Raw genomic sequence first — 18,920 nt, 5'->3', positions numbered from 1 at the left:
AAGGCGAGAGAGAGAGACTAGCTATAAGGCCCTTATACTGGGTAGGTATTTATACCTCTATATGAGGCCCACCTAGCTACTCGAGGTGAGGTGTAGGTATTAGTGTAGGGGTTAGGGGCCACTGATATGCAGAGTGTGGCGTACAAACAGACCAGTGCACTCTTGTGAAGATTTGATGACATTCGAAGTGAGGAAACGCGCCCAAAGATGAGGTTTGTGCAATGTTCTCTCAACCTAGCTTAATGTTACCCAGGTAGAGAGTCCATCAACTAGGTTGAGAGAACATTGCACAAATCTCATCTTTGGGTGACACTCTGCATGTCAAAGTGGCCCCTAATCCCTACACTAATACCTAAACCTCACCCTCGAGTAGCTAGGTGGGCCTTATATAGAGGTATAAATACCTACCTAGTATGAGGGCCTTATAGCTAGTCTCTCTCTGTCTCTCTCTCTCTCTTGTGGTAATACCTATGCGCAGTGCTAAGAGAGTGCATTTTGGGATAAACAGCCTATTACCATAAAACATGCCCCTTTTCCTATCGCATGCGATATTTAATGCATTATGATAAATCCAGGCCTAAGTTAGCCAAATAAGTAACTCTGCCCGGTTATGCCCTTCTCCTGCCCACCATTTAGCTGGCTGACTACTTAGCTCATCACAACCGGATATTCAGCCACTGCCAGTTAGATGGATAAAGTGACACTGAATGCCAGGGCCAGAGACTACTGCATTTACAAAATGACTGAGAAAATAATCCAACTGTATAGCTTCAGACCAGTCTATTAGCAGTCTGTGGCGATTGGTGACTGTTTATTTTGCAGTTTCCAAACTGCTTGGTAAATAAACTAAATGAGCAAAGGAGCAAGTAAGTTCCAATGAAGTGCCTATGTTCTTTTAAAATGTGCCCATGGTTCCAGCTATATCACATATTTGGGAACTCCAGATGTAGCCATAGATTTTTTTTTCCCCTCAGTTACAGTATTGGGAAGACTGAGTTTGAGATTTATATGGTAATTGTGGTCTGGTGATGATTTGAATACATTTGAAGAATTGATTAAGGAATATGCCATTCCTGCAGACATATGTTTATTATTTTCTATTGTGAGTCTTCCTTACTGGCATTCAGAATAGGGGGCTGGCTGCCCATGAAACTAAACATGATTGAGCTTGTACTTCTGGATCATTCCAAATCTACAACTATTGAAGTATTCAATAGTTGTAGATTTGGAATGATCCAAAATAGGATCCAGAATAGGATGTTAGAAAGCTTTGGTATCTTAAATGGGACATATTCCTTAACTTTACAATGGAATGAGGAACCTTTGATTCAACGGGAAGATATTGATTGGAATCAGTTGTGGACTGATCTCCATGAAATTTCACTATTTAAGCAAAATTCCAATTTAATGTTCTGTCTTTTACATTGTGTTTATAGATACCCACCCTTTCTCTACAAATTCAGCCTGTACTCCAACCCTTTGTGTTGCAGGGGGGTGTGGGCATCGGGGCACCCATTAACATGGGATGGACTTGCCCTTTTGTATCTCTCCATTTGATGAGGGGTTCTGTACTATTACAGAGATGGTAGGGTTTACTCCTGGCTGCAAGATTCACTATTGCCGCACACTAGAAAATGTCTCCAACTTTGGAATTATAGGAAGTACAATTGAAATCGCTCTTATTGAGGTGTCATGCTCAATTAAAGGAGAGCAGACAAAACATGATAAAATATGTGGACGTCTTTGGGTGTACTTTTCCATACCAGTGTTGGGTAGGCCATGTTTTTTTTTAGTTTTTCATAGCCTAATGATTTCATGTTCTTTCTGTCTGTTCTGCAATTTATAATTTGTTTGCTAAAATCGGTCATATGCCAAGTCTGCAGTGTGTGTGTTGGGGGAGGGGGTTTCTCCTATGCTGTGTCACATGCTGTATGAGCGTATTTTGAGCATAAACAACTTTATGCCTTGCCTGTTCTACAAATTATTACAAATAAAATCTTTCCTTGGACAGTGATGGACTTCTTAAAAACAAAATTCAAAATACTTACGTTGCTTCAGAACATCAAATGATGCCCTCAACGTGCTGAAATAAAAAGAGCTTAATTTAATATATGGGATACAGTGTGTCCACATAATCCTGTAAAAATGACATGAGCTGCTGTCTCATTGCATATATTACAGGACAAGGTCATCCCTTCATTTCATTTAATCCATTGACCAAGAAGGAAAGATCTGACCCATTCTACAGTCTTCTAGCTATTCCATAGTAAGAGGGACACATTAAGATACAGGTGATGGGTTGCACTCAGTCACCTTGTAGAAGAACCAAGAGACTCGTCACCTTGTAGAAGAACCAAGAGTGCAAACGCATAGCCTAACCTAATAGAAGCTGGATTTTTGGCTTTCAGTTGGGTACACAAAGAAGCCCATACATACTATTTGTGCAGGCTTATATTGGCTGATAATTTTGAAAATATTCACTAGATATAACTAAATTAGCCAATCAGCTTAGCAGATTCTATTTATTTTCAGGCACCTTCACTTAGGTGCACTGCCGATATGTCACCATGCAAATAGTATGAATTGTCCCTAAAGAGTTTCTACACTTTTAGATATCAGTACTGAGGGTCTCATTGGCCCAAGGAGCAATTCACCTTTGGATGAGAACTCTAAGGGCTGCGACGAAGCTCACAGGTTGGTAAGCAACATCCTACAAGCTGCTTCTCTGCTCTCACTCTGTGCTCCTCAGCTAGTGCTAGTCTAGATTTCATTATGGATCCCAAGGTCCTGCCAGGGACTGTTCAGTACTTTTACACCTTAGTTGCTCTGAAATTACATTGCATATGTATTTTACAAACTTATATTGTAATTATGTCGCCATATTTTTTATATTTCACTGTACTGTAGTTATATCGTAATTTCATAAACATTTACATTGTAGTTACAGTATAAGTACTCCACAGACGGCTTCATACTTGGCTGCACTTCAGTTACATTGTAATTAAATGCTGGCATATGGTAATATTTATGTACTCTGCAGTTATTCTGTAATTGCATTGCAGGTACACAATACTTAGGTTCGTGTAGTTTAATGATCCTGCTGGTGCAAGACATAATCACAGTGTCAGGGCAAATCAGAGAGAGAACCAGGAGGGGCCAGTAGGCGTGGGCCTCAAGCTCAAAGAGCATCAAAAGGATTCTGCTGGTGCCTTATTTTGTTATCTGTAGTTACTTTTTATTTTTATTACGGCTAGGGCCTCACGAGCTGGAAGTTGCCTGGGCCTCTCTGCGAGGGCCTGGATAGGGCAGGTACACGGTTTCTGCACCTCCTGTTCATGCATTTCTTATCTTTGTGGTCATGTACAGTACCTAGTGTTATCCCTGAGCAGTGATAGGACCATGCCTGGGAACGTTCCAGGTTTCACCCAGAGACTCGGGGAATTTTGTATAACACTGCAAAGCTTCAGGCAGGGGCTTCTTACCGCTCCTGCCCCTGCCCTTCAGACAGGAGGAGAGCAATCGTTTCTGCTCCAGCCTCACCCCCTCCCCTTCTGTGTAAACGGGTAGCATGTAAGGGAGAAACAGGAGGACAGGGGCTGGAGCAGAGACAGCTCAGTCTGCAGCTCTCAGTGATCCTAGGAATCTGGATTCAGCTGAGTGATTCTTAGGGGGTGGGGGGAGAGGAAGAGTGCTAGGATCATCTTTTGAAGGGAGAAGAGAGAGACCGTGTGGAAGGGGATGGTTGGAGAGAGCTTAATGGCAACGTCAGGATGACCACAACTTAAAAGTTCCCTGGTATGAAAATGATTCAATAAACCCTCATGGCAGACACTTCCAGTGGCTGAGCTTAGGGATTAACTGGTCAGTGACTGGAAGTTTCCAGGAGAGAGGAGCAGAGTCAGGAATGAAGTCTCTAAATCAGCACTGAACTACTAGTAAACACTGCCTGCAGCTCCTGGGAGGATCATGAGATCCCATCAAACATAACCCTCCATTCTCGAGACAACTTCAACCCTATGACCATTCGTGCGCATACCAAAGGGATTCTCCCATCAGAGTAGAGAGCGAAGCGAAATTCCCAAGAGATAAAGAAGGGTCGTAATACACAAGGAAACAGGAAGTCCGCCAATCACTTGAACCAATCAAAATTCTGTCTAGCGGGGCCGTGCAAGGGTGCTTTAGGCAAACCATACAGTCTGGCACCCTCCTCCTCTAATTGACTTCCCCACTGACAATTTAAAATGATGCAGTTATAGCAAAAGATTTTACTTGAAAAACGACAGGTAAAAATAGAATATACATGTTATTTTGATAATTACATGCCCTGCTGTGGTGCCATAAAAAAAAGACTTGGAACCCATATGTTATTAAGCTATTGTAAAATGTTGGGTGTCTGTTTGGCTTTCCCATATCAAAACAGCACTAACTGCCAGCACTCAGTCAGGCAGGCTGCAAATATTACAGCAGACTGCAAAACACCAATACACCTCCTATCGGAAAACCAGAACTAGCCAAGCTGCTATAGATCCCTACCCAGGAACTACATGTGGGCAGAATACCTCACCTCAGTCACACACGGAGAACATGGACAGAGCCCCTCACCAAATACAGAGTAGAGACCATAAAGTATAAATAGAAATGTACAGACAAAAACTGAACTGTAAATCGCAACAAGCCAGACTCTGTATATTGTGCAGCAAGAGAAAACCAGAAACCACCATTTCTCATAAAGCAAACAAAATCAAGAAATATAAATGAATCATAATTATAAAATTATACTAATAAAATATTTCTAAATGCACAAATTGTCTCCTCTCTTAGATACACTTTCTCCAATACATACACACTCCTACTCACACATGTTCATGCATGTTTTCTCCTCCACATGCTCTTTCACACACAAACGCCCTCTCTCCCACATGCTCTCCTCCACACATGCTCTCTCTCCTCCACATGCTGTCCCACACACGTGCTCTCATACAAACACCCTCTCTCTCCCACATGTTCTCCCACACATGCTCTCCACCCACATGATTACAAACCTGCGTCTCTGCACATCACTCACACATGCTCTCTCTCCCCGCTACATGCTCACACACACACACACTGAGACATGAATTCTCCTATGCTCTCACACACACTCTTTTCTCTCCCCAGAATATGAAGGCAGTAGAAGCAGCTTTCTTCTTCAGTTCTCACACCATCAGGAGTTCTCCTCTCCATTGTGGAGAGGACACGGTTCTTCTTTTGGCTGGGCCCATGCTCCTTTTCAGCCATATGGCCCAGTCCCTGATTCTCTTTGGCCACGAGGCCTGGACTGCCGCAGCTGCTGCCGCTGCTCCACTCTTCGGCTGCATGGCCCAGCCTGATGCAGCTCCTCCATTTTTCAGACCTATGGCCCAACCTGCTGCTGTTCCTCCTCTCTTCAGCAGGGTGGCCTGGCCTGCTGCAGCTCTACCGCTCTTCGGCTGGGAGGGCTGCCTCCTGCTTCTGGATACTATGGAGTTTTTTGTTTTTTTTTTCTTTTGGCACAGCAGGGCCAGGGAAGAAGGAAGCCCAATTTCTGCAAGTCGGTGCATGCAGTAGGTGGCCATCCCTAAACCTGTAGTACCTTGGGTGGTTGTCTAGTTTGCCTGTGGCCCTGTGTCCTAGTGTTATGTGGAGGCTGAAATACCTCTACTAAAAAAAATTGCTTCCAGATTTTTGTATCCTATTTCATTTGCCGTCCTGTAAATTGAGATCTTTAACAACCGATTGCTCCTGTGGATTGCAATCTGGGTAGATATTTGTGTAAATACAGTCAGACTAGTTTGGAACCACCTCTGGAGTGTTCTGCCATTATTGGGAGCCTCGTGATAGGATTTGCATCAGTAGCTGTAGAGGAATTATACCCTAAACAGTGAGTGACCCCCTGAGGTTCTATACAACAGATCTTTACAGCTAGCCAGGCATTTCACCAGCAAAACCAGTTACATTAGGCTATTCTGACACACTGAGGTCAGCCAGGGAGGGGTTAAGTTATCCAAATAATTGTAGACAGCCTTCCTTCCCTTCCTGACCAGACTTACCCACATAACGTTTAACTAGTTAGTGCTGAAAATAAGTGTTCACTGGCAAACGTATTACTGCCCCTCCAGAATGCCACCAGCACTGCTGCTTCTTATGCAGATACATTTTGTGCTGACACTGATTTGCCCAGACAAAATTTAAACACCCAGCAGGAGGGAAATTTCAACTCCAGAGGTTTGACTTTCCCCTGCTGTAACCTGTGGTTCTAGGGTTCTGATAATTTTGTCTCGTTTGTCAAAGATGAATGTTTAATTTCTTTCAGATGCTCTCTTATCCATTTATCATACTAACAAAAAAAAAAACTATTACAACCATTCAAAGCTAAGAGTGACTTTTTCTGCTCCATACTGCATGAAAACTAGAACACAACGGAAAAAGCAATAAGTGTAAACACTCACTTTATCTCAGTTTGTCCTCCTGCTTTTCGAGCAATTTGAACCAGCTCTTTCCCATATTTCTCTTCTGCCAGGGCCCTGGAAATAAGTTAATGACATCTCTCAGCGTCTGTTGTACTGCACAGCAAAGGTCCCAGACCATACAGCCAAATGGCAGCTCTTACAGAGACCGGATGAAACGCAGTCAGGTCCCTCTCAAATCTCTCTGCTGAGCATTCTGATGTGATGTGCGACTCAGATGTCAATTTTCAGAGACATTTCTTTGGGTAAAGGGGCATTTACACACACAAATGAGCTCCTTGAAAATTGCCCGCTTTCTACGCAGACAAAAGTATAGGATGAATTTGAAAAGCCGGATGCACCACCAAAGCCGGGAGATTCACGGAGAAGTCGGGCCGGCGCGCTCCACGTGGATGTTAAAAAGCGTGCGCATACACGTACATTTTTTTTTTTCCTATAAAGGGACAGAGCATGGGTGAGGTCTGCAAGGGCATGGGCATTCCAGGATTTCTCAATGAATCCAGCATGTAAGTATTTACGCGCACAAACGCACGCCGGTGGTCCCCTGCCGCGTAACTTTACTTCTGCTATGGAAGGGCGTGTAAGTCAGAAAAGAAAAAAAAAAAAAAACTAAAGAGGTGAGCGGGGTTTTAAGTGTCGTGGCTAACAGGGAAAAAGGGAAGCTTATTAATGGGGGTTTAGGGAGTCCTGTCCCTTATCTGGGCAAACTGGGAAAGAATTGGTTTAATTGGTAATTGCGTTGGCTCGCATCTACCGAAATCCCCCCACTTACAGGGTAAAGGTGGCATTTGCGTGCACGCATGTGCAGCCTACCTTACACCATGTGCGCATGTTATAAAATGGCCGTGTCCTTTGGCGCAAGCCGGCATACGCACGTACATGTGCGCCCGCATGCCAGTATCAAAGTTACCATCTCTCTTTTTCCCCAGCTAAATTGGTTGTGCTTTCAAGTTTGCCCACAGAAACTTAGCCCATTAGAAGGGCAATATTTTTAAATGGGTAGATTTACCTTATTAAACCCTTGTTTTACCCATGTAAATCTTTTGAATAATCAACAGCTGTCGCCTCTAACAGGCCTATTTTATGCATCTATAATTTTGCATTTTCAAACCTTTAGCAATCATACTTTTCATTTACAGAAGCTTACAGAAACTGTATTGGGCAAATATGAAGGTTGCATTTGAAAAGCGCTCAAAGATTCCACCATCACCAGAACATAATTTATAAGATACTAAAAATCACATTTATGAAAAATAAATCATAAAATCATAGTAATCATAAATTGGTTGGAAAAAAGTATGGATTACATAGAAAAGGAGAAGAAAATACACCTGCAATAACGAAAATTAAAATCTGTCACCAGCTTGGAAAGTATAAATGTGCAGCTGATGCTCCAAGAAGGGACCAGGATCTGAATCCCTGACGCCTTAACAGTGCTGGGGATTTGAGCACCGGGCTTAGTATATACCAACATCAAAGAACAGCTAATTAAAAAAAAATGAAAGGCTCATTTTACACAGGTAAACATGTTTACCCAAGTAAGATGCTTTTAACATGATTTTTTAGGGGGATTCTCTATTTCGTATCTATGGAAGAAAAAATTTAGTCCAACGTCTTGTAACTCCTGCTCGGTCACACTGCCAAGCCCTGCTGAGTGCTGACCGTGACCTGCTGCATGAATGGGGAATGTGGATTCTGTGATGGGGGCAGGAGAACCTGTAGGGGCCGTAAAGGAGATCACCAGTTCACAAGCAAAGTGTACTGTTTCATACAAAAATAGATTTTACCGAGGAAAGAAATTTAAAAAAAAATTAGCATACAAAAATGGAGACAGTCCAGAATTCACAACCAAAACAGGAAACAGTTTCTTAAATTCCAAAAGTCACAAAAAAAGGTGAACACAGCTCCTTGTGCTTCGCAAGTCATTTTTCAAACCACATTGGGCTCCTTTATTATTCCTAGAAAGACCCCTGACTCTTCAGACCTCCATAGGGATATTAGGGCATCCTCTTATTGTGCCAAAACTACTCCCATGGCTTGGAACAAATCTCTCCCTGATGTCCAAGATCTGGATTTTCCTCTCAACCCCAAGCCACTTGCAAGAAGGAAATCCACTCTCCTATGTATCAAATTGGAGCCCCTTTGTCTGCCTCTCCCCAGGCTCCCTCTAGCGTATCAACTTCTCTACCCCTCAGAACTCCTCCCAATGACTCGGTCACCATTTATTCTCTAACACTGCTGACCCACCTGTCACTCCTTGATGACCGTGCATCTCCAGGAACCTCCCACGACTGGAATATGACTCTGCATCTCCCCTGGGGACAGCCAATCCCCTCTACATGCTCTATAGTCAAAATGAACTGGCTTAAAACAGCACAAATATATCGGCATCAGGGAAGGGTAATCATAAAACCCAAGATAATCCGAAGTCCGTTGGATCCTACCTTGGAGCAAAAGGTTTCCACATATGTACACAGCTCCAGCCTGAATTAAGTGGTCTGGCATCAAAACCACTACAAATTAATTAGTACCCAAATCAAGAAATACAATTTCTACCAAAAGAAAAAAAAGAGCACATTATGTAAATCATTTATAATATCAAATGATCTATGGAGAATAAGACACTTGAGGAATTATTCTTCATCTTTAAAAATATGAACAATCAAGACATTCAATCATTTTTATTGAACGTGGGTAAATTGTTGCTAGTCTTATGGGACTAAAATACATTTGTGACTAACTTCCAAGAGCTATACTCTCTCTTCAGCAAGTCAGTGCAAGATGAGCTAAGGGTGATGGCAACTCTCCCTGTCAAAAATCTTCCTAGTTAGACACAAGGTCGATATTCAGTGCCATTTAGCCGGATAAGCGGCAGCGTCTGAATATCTGTCTCCATTCAGTGGTGGGTCGGGAAATGGGCGTTTCTCAGAGGACTTACTTTGCTGAATAAGTGTCAATATTTGGACTTTTCTGTTCAAGTGAACTGGATAAGTTAGACTTGCTCAATGCAGGTCTAAAGTTAGCTGGATACGATTTATCCAAGTAACTTGCAATTTCTTTGGGGATATTCATTAGCAGAGCCGTGTTGTTGAAACCCCTTGTAAGTCAGTCGGATGAGTCTTATCTGGTAACTTACTGAGAAGGATTTCTCTGAATATTGAGTCCCATAATGCTTGGTGCAGGGATTGGGGGAGGCGGGTGAGAAGATGGTACAGAGGGGGGAGAGATTAGAGGTCGTGCATGCAAAAAAATTTGCTTCCTTTTTCCTTTTGTTTCCTTTCTATTTTGTTTTGTGATTTTATTTTTTTTTACTTCATTTCACTTTTATTTCTTTTATTTTTAGTGCATGCTATCTGCAAATAACGTGTGTAAAGTGACAAACAACAAAATACTAAATTTCATTTTGTTTCTTTCTGGAGTTTAGTTTGGAAAATGAGACAAATTGACAGTCCATCCCTAGGCGTGGTAGGGTAAAAGGGGGTGGGGGGGGGGAGTGTATAGGTGTGAAAATGCATATTTTGAACAGAAAACACATTGCTTAGTCCTCCCATCACTTTCCATTTTCACCTCTGCTTCAGCAAGTCCTCCATGTCCTTACACATCTTCCGCCCATCCATTAAATGCTGAAGGATCATCTCATATCCCACGTTACCAGTGAAATCTTTGCACTGAGGGAAAAAAAAACCATATTAAAACACAGAAGCCAAAGAAGAAACTTAAAAACCTCTTAGTTTGTCAATGTGCAGTCATTTGAGTTGAATGATTCTATTCCTTTAAGAGGACCAGCATATTTCTCTTTCCACTCCTTGTTCGATGGAGGATTTTTTTTTTTGTCGTCTGTAGTGCTCCCTTACCTTGCTCTTTGTGTCTGTCACAGAGGAACAACCAGGACCCTAATGATTAATGATGCTGAGACTCTCTAGAGACCGTCACAAAATGGCTGCTTTAGCTATAACTGTACCATGTGACTGCACTCTCCTTCAGAATACTTGATTCTAAGAACCAATAAGCAGAGGAGAAGGATTTTTCAATTTTTTTCCTAGGCTTTTTGAGAGAGTTGCAGACAACACACAAAATTCTGTTCTTCAATCCAGGAGCTCCTTTGTCCAGAGCTGCAGGAAGCAAATACAGCAATACAACTCCAGACACTGCAGTTCCTTGTGTAGTTTGTCATAGGCTGTCTGTTCAGCTATTCTTCCTAAGCAGGTTACTCACTGTGAAAATCCCTGCAGAGAAGAGCAGGTCTATTGGAGCTGAATCAGAGATAGCAGTCTGCTAGTATCCTGTAACCCTTGTCAGTGTGAGAACTTTTCTCAGACACACATAGGAAGATAGACTTCGGGGTACATTTTCAAAAACAGCACACGCGTGTACTTTTGTTCGTGCACCACGCGTGAACAAAAGTACACTGGATTTTATAAGATACGTGCATAGCCACGCGTGTCTTATAAAATCTGGTGTCTGCGCGCGCAAGGGGGTGCATATTTGTGCAACCTGCGCGCACCGAGCCCGGCGCGCGCTGCCTGTTCCCTCCACCTCCCCATACCTTTTGTTTCATTTGGGGGCCCCCGATTCCTTTTGTGGCCCCCTCAAATGAAACAAATTGGCCTTATTTGTCATTTTTGCACATTCGTTTTAAATGAATGCGTATCCCTACCAGCCATTCACCTTTAACAGAAGATGAAGACAGTTTATTGTCGCCATAATTCAGGTAGCACTTCCTAGTATCTGACCACTGCACGGTCCTATCAGAGAAACAGCACTGCTGCATTGGTAAACATCAGTGCGGGATTACCAACGGAAAGGAGCCTGTGGAATGAGGGGACGTGGAAAGAGAGTGGAAGGAGATATACTCCGGAATAATCGCATAAAATATTTCTTTACGGAAAGGGTGGACACATGCAACAACCTCTTAGCAAAGGTGGTGGAGACAAAAGACAGTATCAGAATTCAAGAAAGCATGGGATAAGCACAGATCTCTGAGGGAGAGGAAGGGATCGTAAACCTGAGCAGAAGATGTGTGGGCAGACTGGATGGGGCTGTATGGTCTTTTATCTGCTGCCATGTTCTAAATTTCTACAGGGCCTAAAGACAATCAAAAGTCAGACAAACAAAGGAACTGGGCTGGGCCCATACTATGGAACACGATGCCCCCCGAACTCAGATTACAGAATAATCTCAAAACTTTTAAGAAAAATCTAAAAGCATGGCTCTTTAAAAAAAAGCCTTCACTAAAGAGTGTGGAGGGTAGAGAATGAAAGTACAGGGTAATGCAGATGAGAATGAATTTACTCAATCCTACATTTAAGAAGTAATATCTCAAAGCGATAGTAACTCAGTAATATACCTGGACTTGACCAACATTACTCAAATAATGATTTTATTTATGAAATTGTAACCAAACTTTATTGGCACCTGTTAGAATGTACGATATCCTACATTTACTTACCTTAGTCTATGTGCCTATTTGTAAACCGTTGCGATGGTATATAACTTAGCGACGGTATAGAAAAGTTTTTAAATAAATAAATTCCTACTTTCCCCCCTCAAATTTACAGAGGTAAAAGCTTTCTTAATTTTTTTTTCTCCACAAAGAGTATATGGCATGCAACATAATTGGTGGCATAATATTAAAAGCATTCCAGGCAAGGAATAACAAAGCCATACAAAATACAATAATAAAAGCAACAGCTTCAAAAAATGTAAAAGATGCATACTGAATAAGCCAGGGAGCAGGAAAGTTAGCTGGATAACTTTATCGAGTAACTTTATTGGATATTCAATAGGGATGTGAATCGTTTTCCATATCGTCTTAACGATAGAAATCGTGTGGCAGGGCAAGAAAATCGTCTTAGGCACGATTTTTTAGTTAAAAAATCGTTAAAAATCGTTTTTTCCGATTAGTGCGCACTAACGGGAGTTAGTGCGCACTAACGGGGAGTTAGTGCGCACTAACTGAAAATGATACAATTTGACACTTTTCAGGTCAGTTAAGGTCAGTTTAGGAATGAATATGTATTCCTATTGGCTGCCCTCTTATTTATTCATGTTACCAAGTTTCCTACTGACAGTATATGGGGGATGGGAAATGGAAACAGTTGGTAGCTTGACAAAACAAGTAATGTGATCAGTCAATGTGACTAGAACTTGTGCCCTAACCCTGATACCAGGGGTATTGTGATCTTCCTGCACACAGTGCCCTATCCCTATTAATACCAGGAGTGTTGTGATCTTCCTGCACACAGTGCCCTATCCCTAATACCAGGGGTGTTGTGATCTTCCTGCACACAGTGCCCTATTCCTGATACCAGGGGTGTTGTGATCTTCTTGCACACATCCCGATATCAGGGATAGGGCACTGCATGCAGGAAGATCACAACACTCCTGGTATTAATAGGGATAGGGCACTGCATGCAGGAAGATCACAACACTCCTGGTATTAATAGGGATAGGGCACTGCATGCAGGAAGATCACAACACCCCTGGTATCAGGGATAGGGCACTGTGTGCAGGAAGATCACAATACCCCGGAGGAGTGAGGGTCAGGCAGCTCCCCCCTGTCTGTGAAGCCAGCCCCTCACTAGTAATGCAGGGAGGGAGCTGTCTCAGACTTCACCATCCTCCCCCCCCCCCCCTTACCCACACACCATTCACTAGCTGGGACATGGGGGAAGTCAGGAGTGAGGGTCAGGCAGCTCCCCCCTGTCTGTGAAGCCAGCCTCTCACTAGTAATGCAGGGAGGGAGCTGTCTCAGACTTCACCATCCACCCCCCCCCTCACCCACACACCATTCACTAGCTGGGACATGGGGGAAGTCAGGAGTGAGGGACAGGCAGCTCCCCCTGTCTGTGAAGTCAGCCTCTCACTAGTAATGCAGGGAGGGAGCTGTCTCAGACTTCACCATCCTCCCCCCCCCCCCTCACCCACACACCATTCACTAGCTGGGACATGGGGGAAGTCAGGAGTGAGGGTCAGGCAGCTGCCCCCTGTCTGTGAAGCCAGCCTCTCACTAGTAATGCAGGGAGGGAGCTGTCTCAGACTTCACCATCCTCCCCCCCCCCTCACCCACACACCATTCACTAGCTGGGACATGGGGGAAGTCAGGAGTGAGGGTCAGGCAGCTCCCCCCTGTCTGCGAAGCCAGCCTCTCACTAGTAATGCAGGGAGGGAGCTGTCTCAGACTTCACCATCCTCCCCCCCCTCCCTCACCCACACACCATTCACTAGCTGGGACATGGGGGAAGTCAGGAGTGAGGGTCAGGCAGCTCCCCCCTGTCTGTGAAGCCAGCCTCTCACTAGTAATGCAGGGAGGGAGCTGTCTCAGACTTCACCATCCTCCCCCCCCCCCTCACCCACACACCATTCACTAGCTGGGACATGGGGGAAGTCAGGAGTGAGGGTCAGGCAGCTCCCCACTGTCTGTGAAGCCAGCCTCTCACTAGTAATGCATGGAGGGAGCTGTCTCAGACTTCACCATCCTCCCCCCCCCCCCTCACCCACACACCATTCACTAGCTGGGACATGGGGGAAGTCAGGAGTGAGGGTCAGGCAGCTCCCCCCTGTCTGTGAAGCCAGCTTCTCACTAGTAATGCAGGGAGGGAGCTGTCTCAGACTTCACCATCCTCCCCCCCCCCTCACCCACACACCATTCACTAGCTGGGACATGGGGGAAGTCAGGAGTGAGGGTCAGGCAGCTCCCCCCTGTCTGTGAAGCCAGCCTCTCACTAGTAATGCAGGGAGGGAGCTGTCTCACACTTCACCATCCTCCCCCCCCCCCCCCCTCACCCACACACCATTCACTAGCTGGGACATGGGGGAAGTCAGGAGTGAGGGTCAGGCAGCTCCCCCCTGTCTGTGAAGCCAGCCTCTCACTAGTAATGCAGGGAGGGAGCTGTCTCAGACTTCACCATCCACCCCCCCCCCCTCACCCACACACCATTCACTAGCTGGGACATGGGGGAAGTCAGGAGTGAGGGTCAGGCAGCTCCCCCCTGTCTGTGAAGCCAGCCTCTCACTAGTAATGCAGGGAGGGAGCTGTCTCAGACTTCACCATCCTCCCCCCCCCCCCCCTCACCCACACACCATTCACTAGCTGGGACATGGGGGAAGTCAGGAGTGAGGGACAGGCAGCTCCCCCCTGTCTGTGAAGCCAGCCTCTCACTAGTAATGCAGGGAGGGAGCTGTCTCAGACTTCACCATCCCCCCCCCCCCCCCCCTCACCTACATACCATTCACTAGCTGGGACATGGGGGAAGTCAGGAGTGAGGGACAGGCAGCTCCCCCCTGTCTGTGAAGCCAGCCTCTCACTAGTAATGCAGGGAGGGAGCTGTCTCAGACTTCACCATCCTCCCCCCCCCCCCCCTCACCCACACACCATTCACTAGCTGGGACATGGGGGAAGTCAGGAGTGAGGGTCAGGCAGCTCCCCCCTGTCTGTGAAGCCAGCCTCTCACTAGTAATGCAGGGAGGGAGCTGTCTCAGACTTCACCATCCTCCCCCCCCCCCCCCTCACCCACACACCATTCACTAGCTGGGACATGGGGGAAGTCAGGAGTGAGGGTCAGGCAGCTCCCCCCTGTCTGTGAAGCCAGCCTCTCACTAGTAATGCAGGGAGGGAGCTGTCTCAGACTTCACCATCCTCCCCCCCCCCCCTCACCCACACACCATTCACTAGCTGGGACATGGGGGAAGTCAGGAGTGAGGGTCAGGCAGCTCCCCCCTGTCTGTGAAGCCAGCCTCTCACTAGAAATGCAGGGAGGGAGCTGTCTCAGACTTCACCATCCTCCCCCCCTCCTCACCCACACACCATTCACTAGCTGGGACATGGGGGAAGTCAGGAGTGAGGGTCAGGCAGCTCCCCCCTGTCTGTGAAGCCAGCCTCTCACTAGTAATGCAGGGAGGGAGCTGTCTCAGACTTCACCATCCTCCCCCCCCCCCCTCACCCACACACCATTCACTAGCTGGGACATGGGGGAAGTCAGGAGTGAGGGTCAGGCAGCTCCCCCCTGTCTGTGAAGCCAGCCTCTCACTAGTAATGCAGGGAGGGAGCTGTCTCAGACTTCACCATCCTCCCCCCCCCCCCTCACCCACACACCATTCACTAGCTGGGACATGGGGGAAGTCAGGAGTGAGGGTCAGGCAGCTCCCCCCTGTCTGTGAAGCCAGCCTCTCACTAGTAATGCAGGGAGGGAGCTGTCTCAGACTTCACCATCCTCCCCCCCCCCTCACCCACACACCATTCACTAGCTGGGACATGGGGGAAGTCAGGAGTGAGGGTCAGGCAGCTCCCCCCTGTCTGTGAAGCCAGCCTCTCACTAGTAATGCAGGGAGGGAGCTGTCTCAGACTTCACCATCCTCCCCCCCTTCCTCACCCACACACCATTCACTAGCTGGGACATGGGGGAAGTCAGGAGTGAGGGTCAGGCAGCTCCCCCCTGTCTGTGAAGCCAGCCTCTCACTAGTAATGCAGGGAGGGAGCTGTCTCAGACTTCACCATCCTCCCCCCCCCCCTCACCCACACACCATTCACTAGCTGGGACATGGGGGAAGTCAGGAGTGAGGGTCAGGCAGCTCCCCCCTGTCTGTGAAGCCAGCCTCTCACTAGTAATGCAGGGAGGGAGCTGTCTCAGACTTCACCATCCTCCCCCCCCCCCCCCTCACCCACACACCATTCACTAGCTGGGACATGGGGGAAGTCAGGAGTGAGGGTCAGGCAGCTCCCCCCTGTCTGTGAAGCCAGCCTCTCACTAGTAATGCAGGGAGGGAGCTGTCTCAGACTTCACCATCCTCCCTCCCCCCCCCCCCCCCCCTCACCCACACACCATTCACTAGCTGGGACATGGGGGAAGTCAGGAGTGAGGGTCAGGCAGCTCCCCCCTGTCTGTGAAGCCAGCCTCTCACTAGTAATGCAGGGAGGGAGCTGTCTCAGACTTCACCATCCCCCCCCCCCCCCCCTCACCCACACACCATTCACTAGCTGGGACATGGGGGAAGTCAGGAGTGAGGGTCAGGCAGCTCCCCCCTGTCTGTGAAGCCAGCCTCTCACTAGTAATGCAGGGAGGGAGCTGTCTCAGACTTCACCATCCTCCCCCCCCCCCCCCCCCACACACCATTCACTAGCTGGGACATGGGGGAAGTCAGGAGTGAGGGTCAGGCAGCTCCCCCCTGTCTGTGAAGCCAGCCTCTCACTAGTAATGCAGGGAGGGAGCTGTCTCAGACTTCACCATCCTCCCCCCCCCCTCACCCACACACCATTCACTAGCTGGGACATGGGGGAAGTCAGGAGTGAGGGTCAGGCAGCTCCCCCCTGTCTGTGAAGCCAGCCTCTCACTAGTAATGCAGGGAGGGAGCTGTCTCAGACTTCACCATCCTCCCCCCCTTCCTCACCCACACACCATTCACTAGCTGGGACATGGGGGAAGTCAGGAGTGAGGGTCAGGCAGCTCCCCCCTGTCTGTGAAGCCAGCCTCTCACTAGTAATGCAGGGAGGGAGCTGTCTCAGACTTCACCATCCTCCCCCCCCCCCTCACCCACACACCATTCACTAGCTGGGACATGGGGGAAGTCAGGAGTGAGGGTCAGGCAGCTCCCCCCTGTCTGTGAAGCCAGCCTCTCACTAGTAATGCAGGGAGGGAGCTGTCTCAGACTTCACCATCCTCCCCCCCCCCCCCTCACCCACACACCATTCACTAGCTGGGACATGGGGGAAGTCAGGAGTGAGGGTCAGGCAGCTCCCCCCTGTCTGTGAAGCCAGCCTCTCACTAGTAATGCAGGGAGGGAGCTGTCTCAGACTTCACCATCCTCCCCCCCCCCCCTCACCCACACACCATTCACTAGCTGGGACATGGGGGAAGTCAGGAGTGAGGGTCAGGCAGCTCCCCCCTGTCTGTGAAGCCAGCCTCTCACTAGTAATGCAGGGAGGGAGCTGTCTCAGACTTCACCATCCTCCCCCCCCCCTCACCCACACACCATTCACTAGCTGGGACATGGGGGAAGTCAGGAGTGAGGGTCAGGCAGCTCCCCCCTGTCTGTGAAGCCAGCCTCTCACTAGTAATGCAGGGAGGGAGCTGTCTCAGACTGGTATCAGGGTTAGGGCACTGTGTGCAGGAAGATCACAACACTCCTGGTATTAATAGGGATAGGGCACTGTAAGAGATGACTGTAGTAGATTGAATAAAGATCTGATGTTTCTGCTCTCCTCACACCAAACAAAAACAACACACAAGCAGAGAAGCCCTTCTTACAAAGCTGAGCTAGTGAGTTAAGTAGGAGGAAAAGTAAACATACTGGTGCCAGTGTGGCTACTTAAAAAATACACTTACCAACAATCAATTACATATATTTGAACTGTGTACAGTTCCAGCCAGGACCACCTTTCTAAAATGCACAGTGATTGGCAAATTCAACATGCACTAGCATTTCAGGTGCCTGCTAACAAAAATAATAAACAAACAAGTTCTAGTCACGTGAGTGCTGATCATTACATTACTTTTTTTGTCAAGCTTCCAACTGTTTCCATTTCACATCCCCCCAACCATATTGGTAACATCAATAGATAAGAGCACAGCCAGCCAATAGGAATACATACATACATATTCATTCCTAAGTGACCTTTACTGACCTGGGAAGTGTGAACACTTTGTTTCATTTTCTGTTGGTGTTCGTTAGTTTCCAGTTCCATTTCCCATCCCCCCAACCATCACCTCAGTGGTAACCTTGGTAATATCAATAGATAAGAGGGCAGCCAGCCAATAGGAACACATATTCATTCCTAACTGACCTTCAGTGACCTGGAAAGTGTTTATTTGTATCATTTTCAGTTAGTGCGCACTAAATCGAGTTAGTGCGCACTAACGGGGAGTTAGTGCGCACTAACTCGAGTTAGTGCGCACTAACACGATTTAACGATTTTTAACGATAAATCGTTAGAATTTCTATTGTATCGTGTTCTATAACGATTTAAGATGATATAAACATTATCGGACGATAATTTTAATCATTGAAAAACGATTCACATCCCTAATATTCAACTGACATGGTGTCTAGGTCCCCTGTACCTCAAAAACACAGAAGTATGAAAATCAGTATCCTCTGAACCATTCTGAATCTCTGACATTACCTGTGCTATACTGCTCTTTGTAGTTCCATTTTTACTTTGTTTTTTCTCGTCTACAAACCACCTGCAGCTGTCAGAACTGGGAAATAGCCAGTGCTTTGTTAAGATCAGGAGCAGAGAATGACCTTCGTTATTGATGTATTCTAGCTGAGTAAAGCTCCCAGAGTTTGTGTCTTAATTAGCACCAAACTCTAGATAAATGATGTTGTCTTTCGACTTTTACAATTAGTATAGACATCTGCCTATTGCAAATAGTATTTCATATATTTAGTCATTAGGAGTTTTAGATGCTCGATGCCAATGTTATTTTGACATTTCTT

General features: G+C 46.5%; 1 protein-coding gene across 3 annotated transcripts in view; it reads right to left on the bottom strand.

Moving 5' to 3' along the window:
- Window positions 1–18,920, bottom strand: part of PSTPIP1 (proline-serine-threonine phosphatase interacting protein 1) — a 77,823-nt gene that overhangs the window by 33,683 nt on the left and 25,220 nt on the right. For all 3 annotated transcript variants that reach the window (XM_029575273.1, XM_029575274.1, XM_029575275.1), the window contains 3 exons: window positions 10,053–10,153; window positions 6,468–6,542; window positions 2,049–2,083 (listed from right to left, as the gene is read on the bottom strand). In XM_029575273.1, the coding sequence (XP_029431133.1) occupies window positions 2,049–2,083; window positions 6,468–6,542; window positions 10,053–10,153 (211 nt within the window). The remainder of the gene's footprint in view (window positions 1–2,048; window positions 2,084–6,467; window positions 6,543–10,052; window positions 10,154–18,920) is intronic.

The sequence above is a fragment of the Rhinatrema bivittatum genome, chromosome 13 (assembly GCF_901001135.1).
Source record: "Rhinatrema bivittatum chromosome 13, aRhiBiv1.1, whole genome shotgun sequence".
Taxonomy (NCBI): Eukaryota; Metazoa; Chordata; class Amphibia; order Gymnophiona; family Rhinatrematidae; genus Rhinatrema; species Rhinatrema bivittatum.
This window is presented reverse-complemented; position numbering and strand designations above follow the sequence as displayed.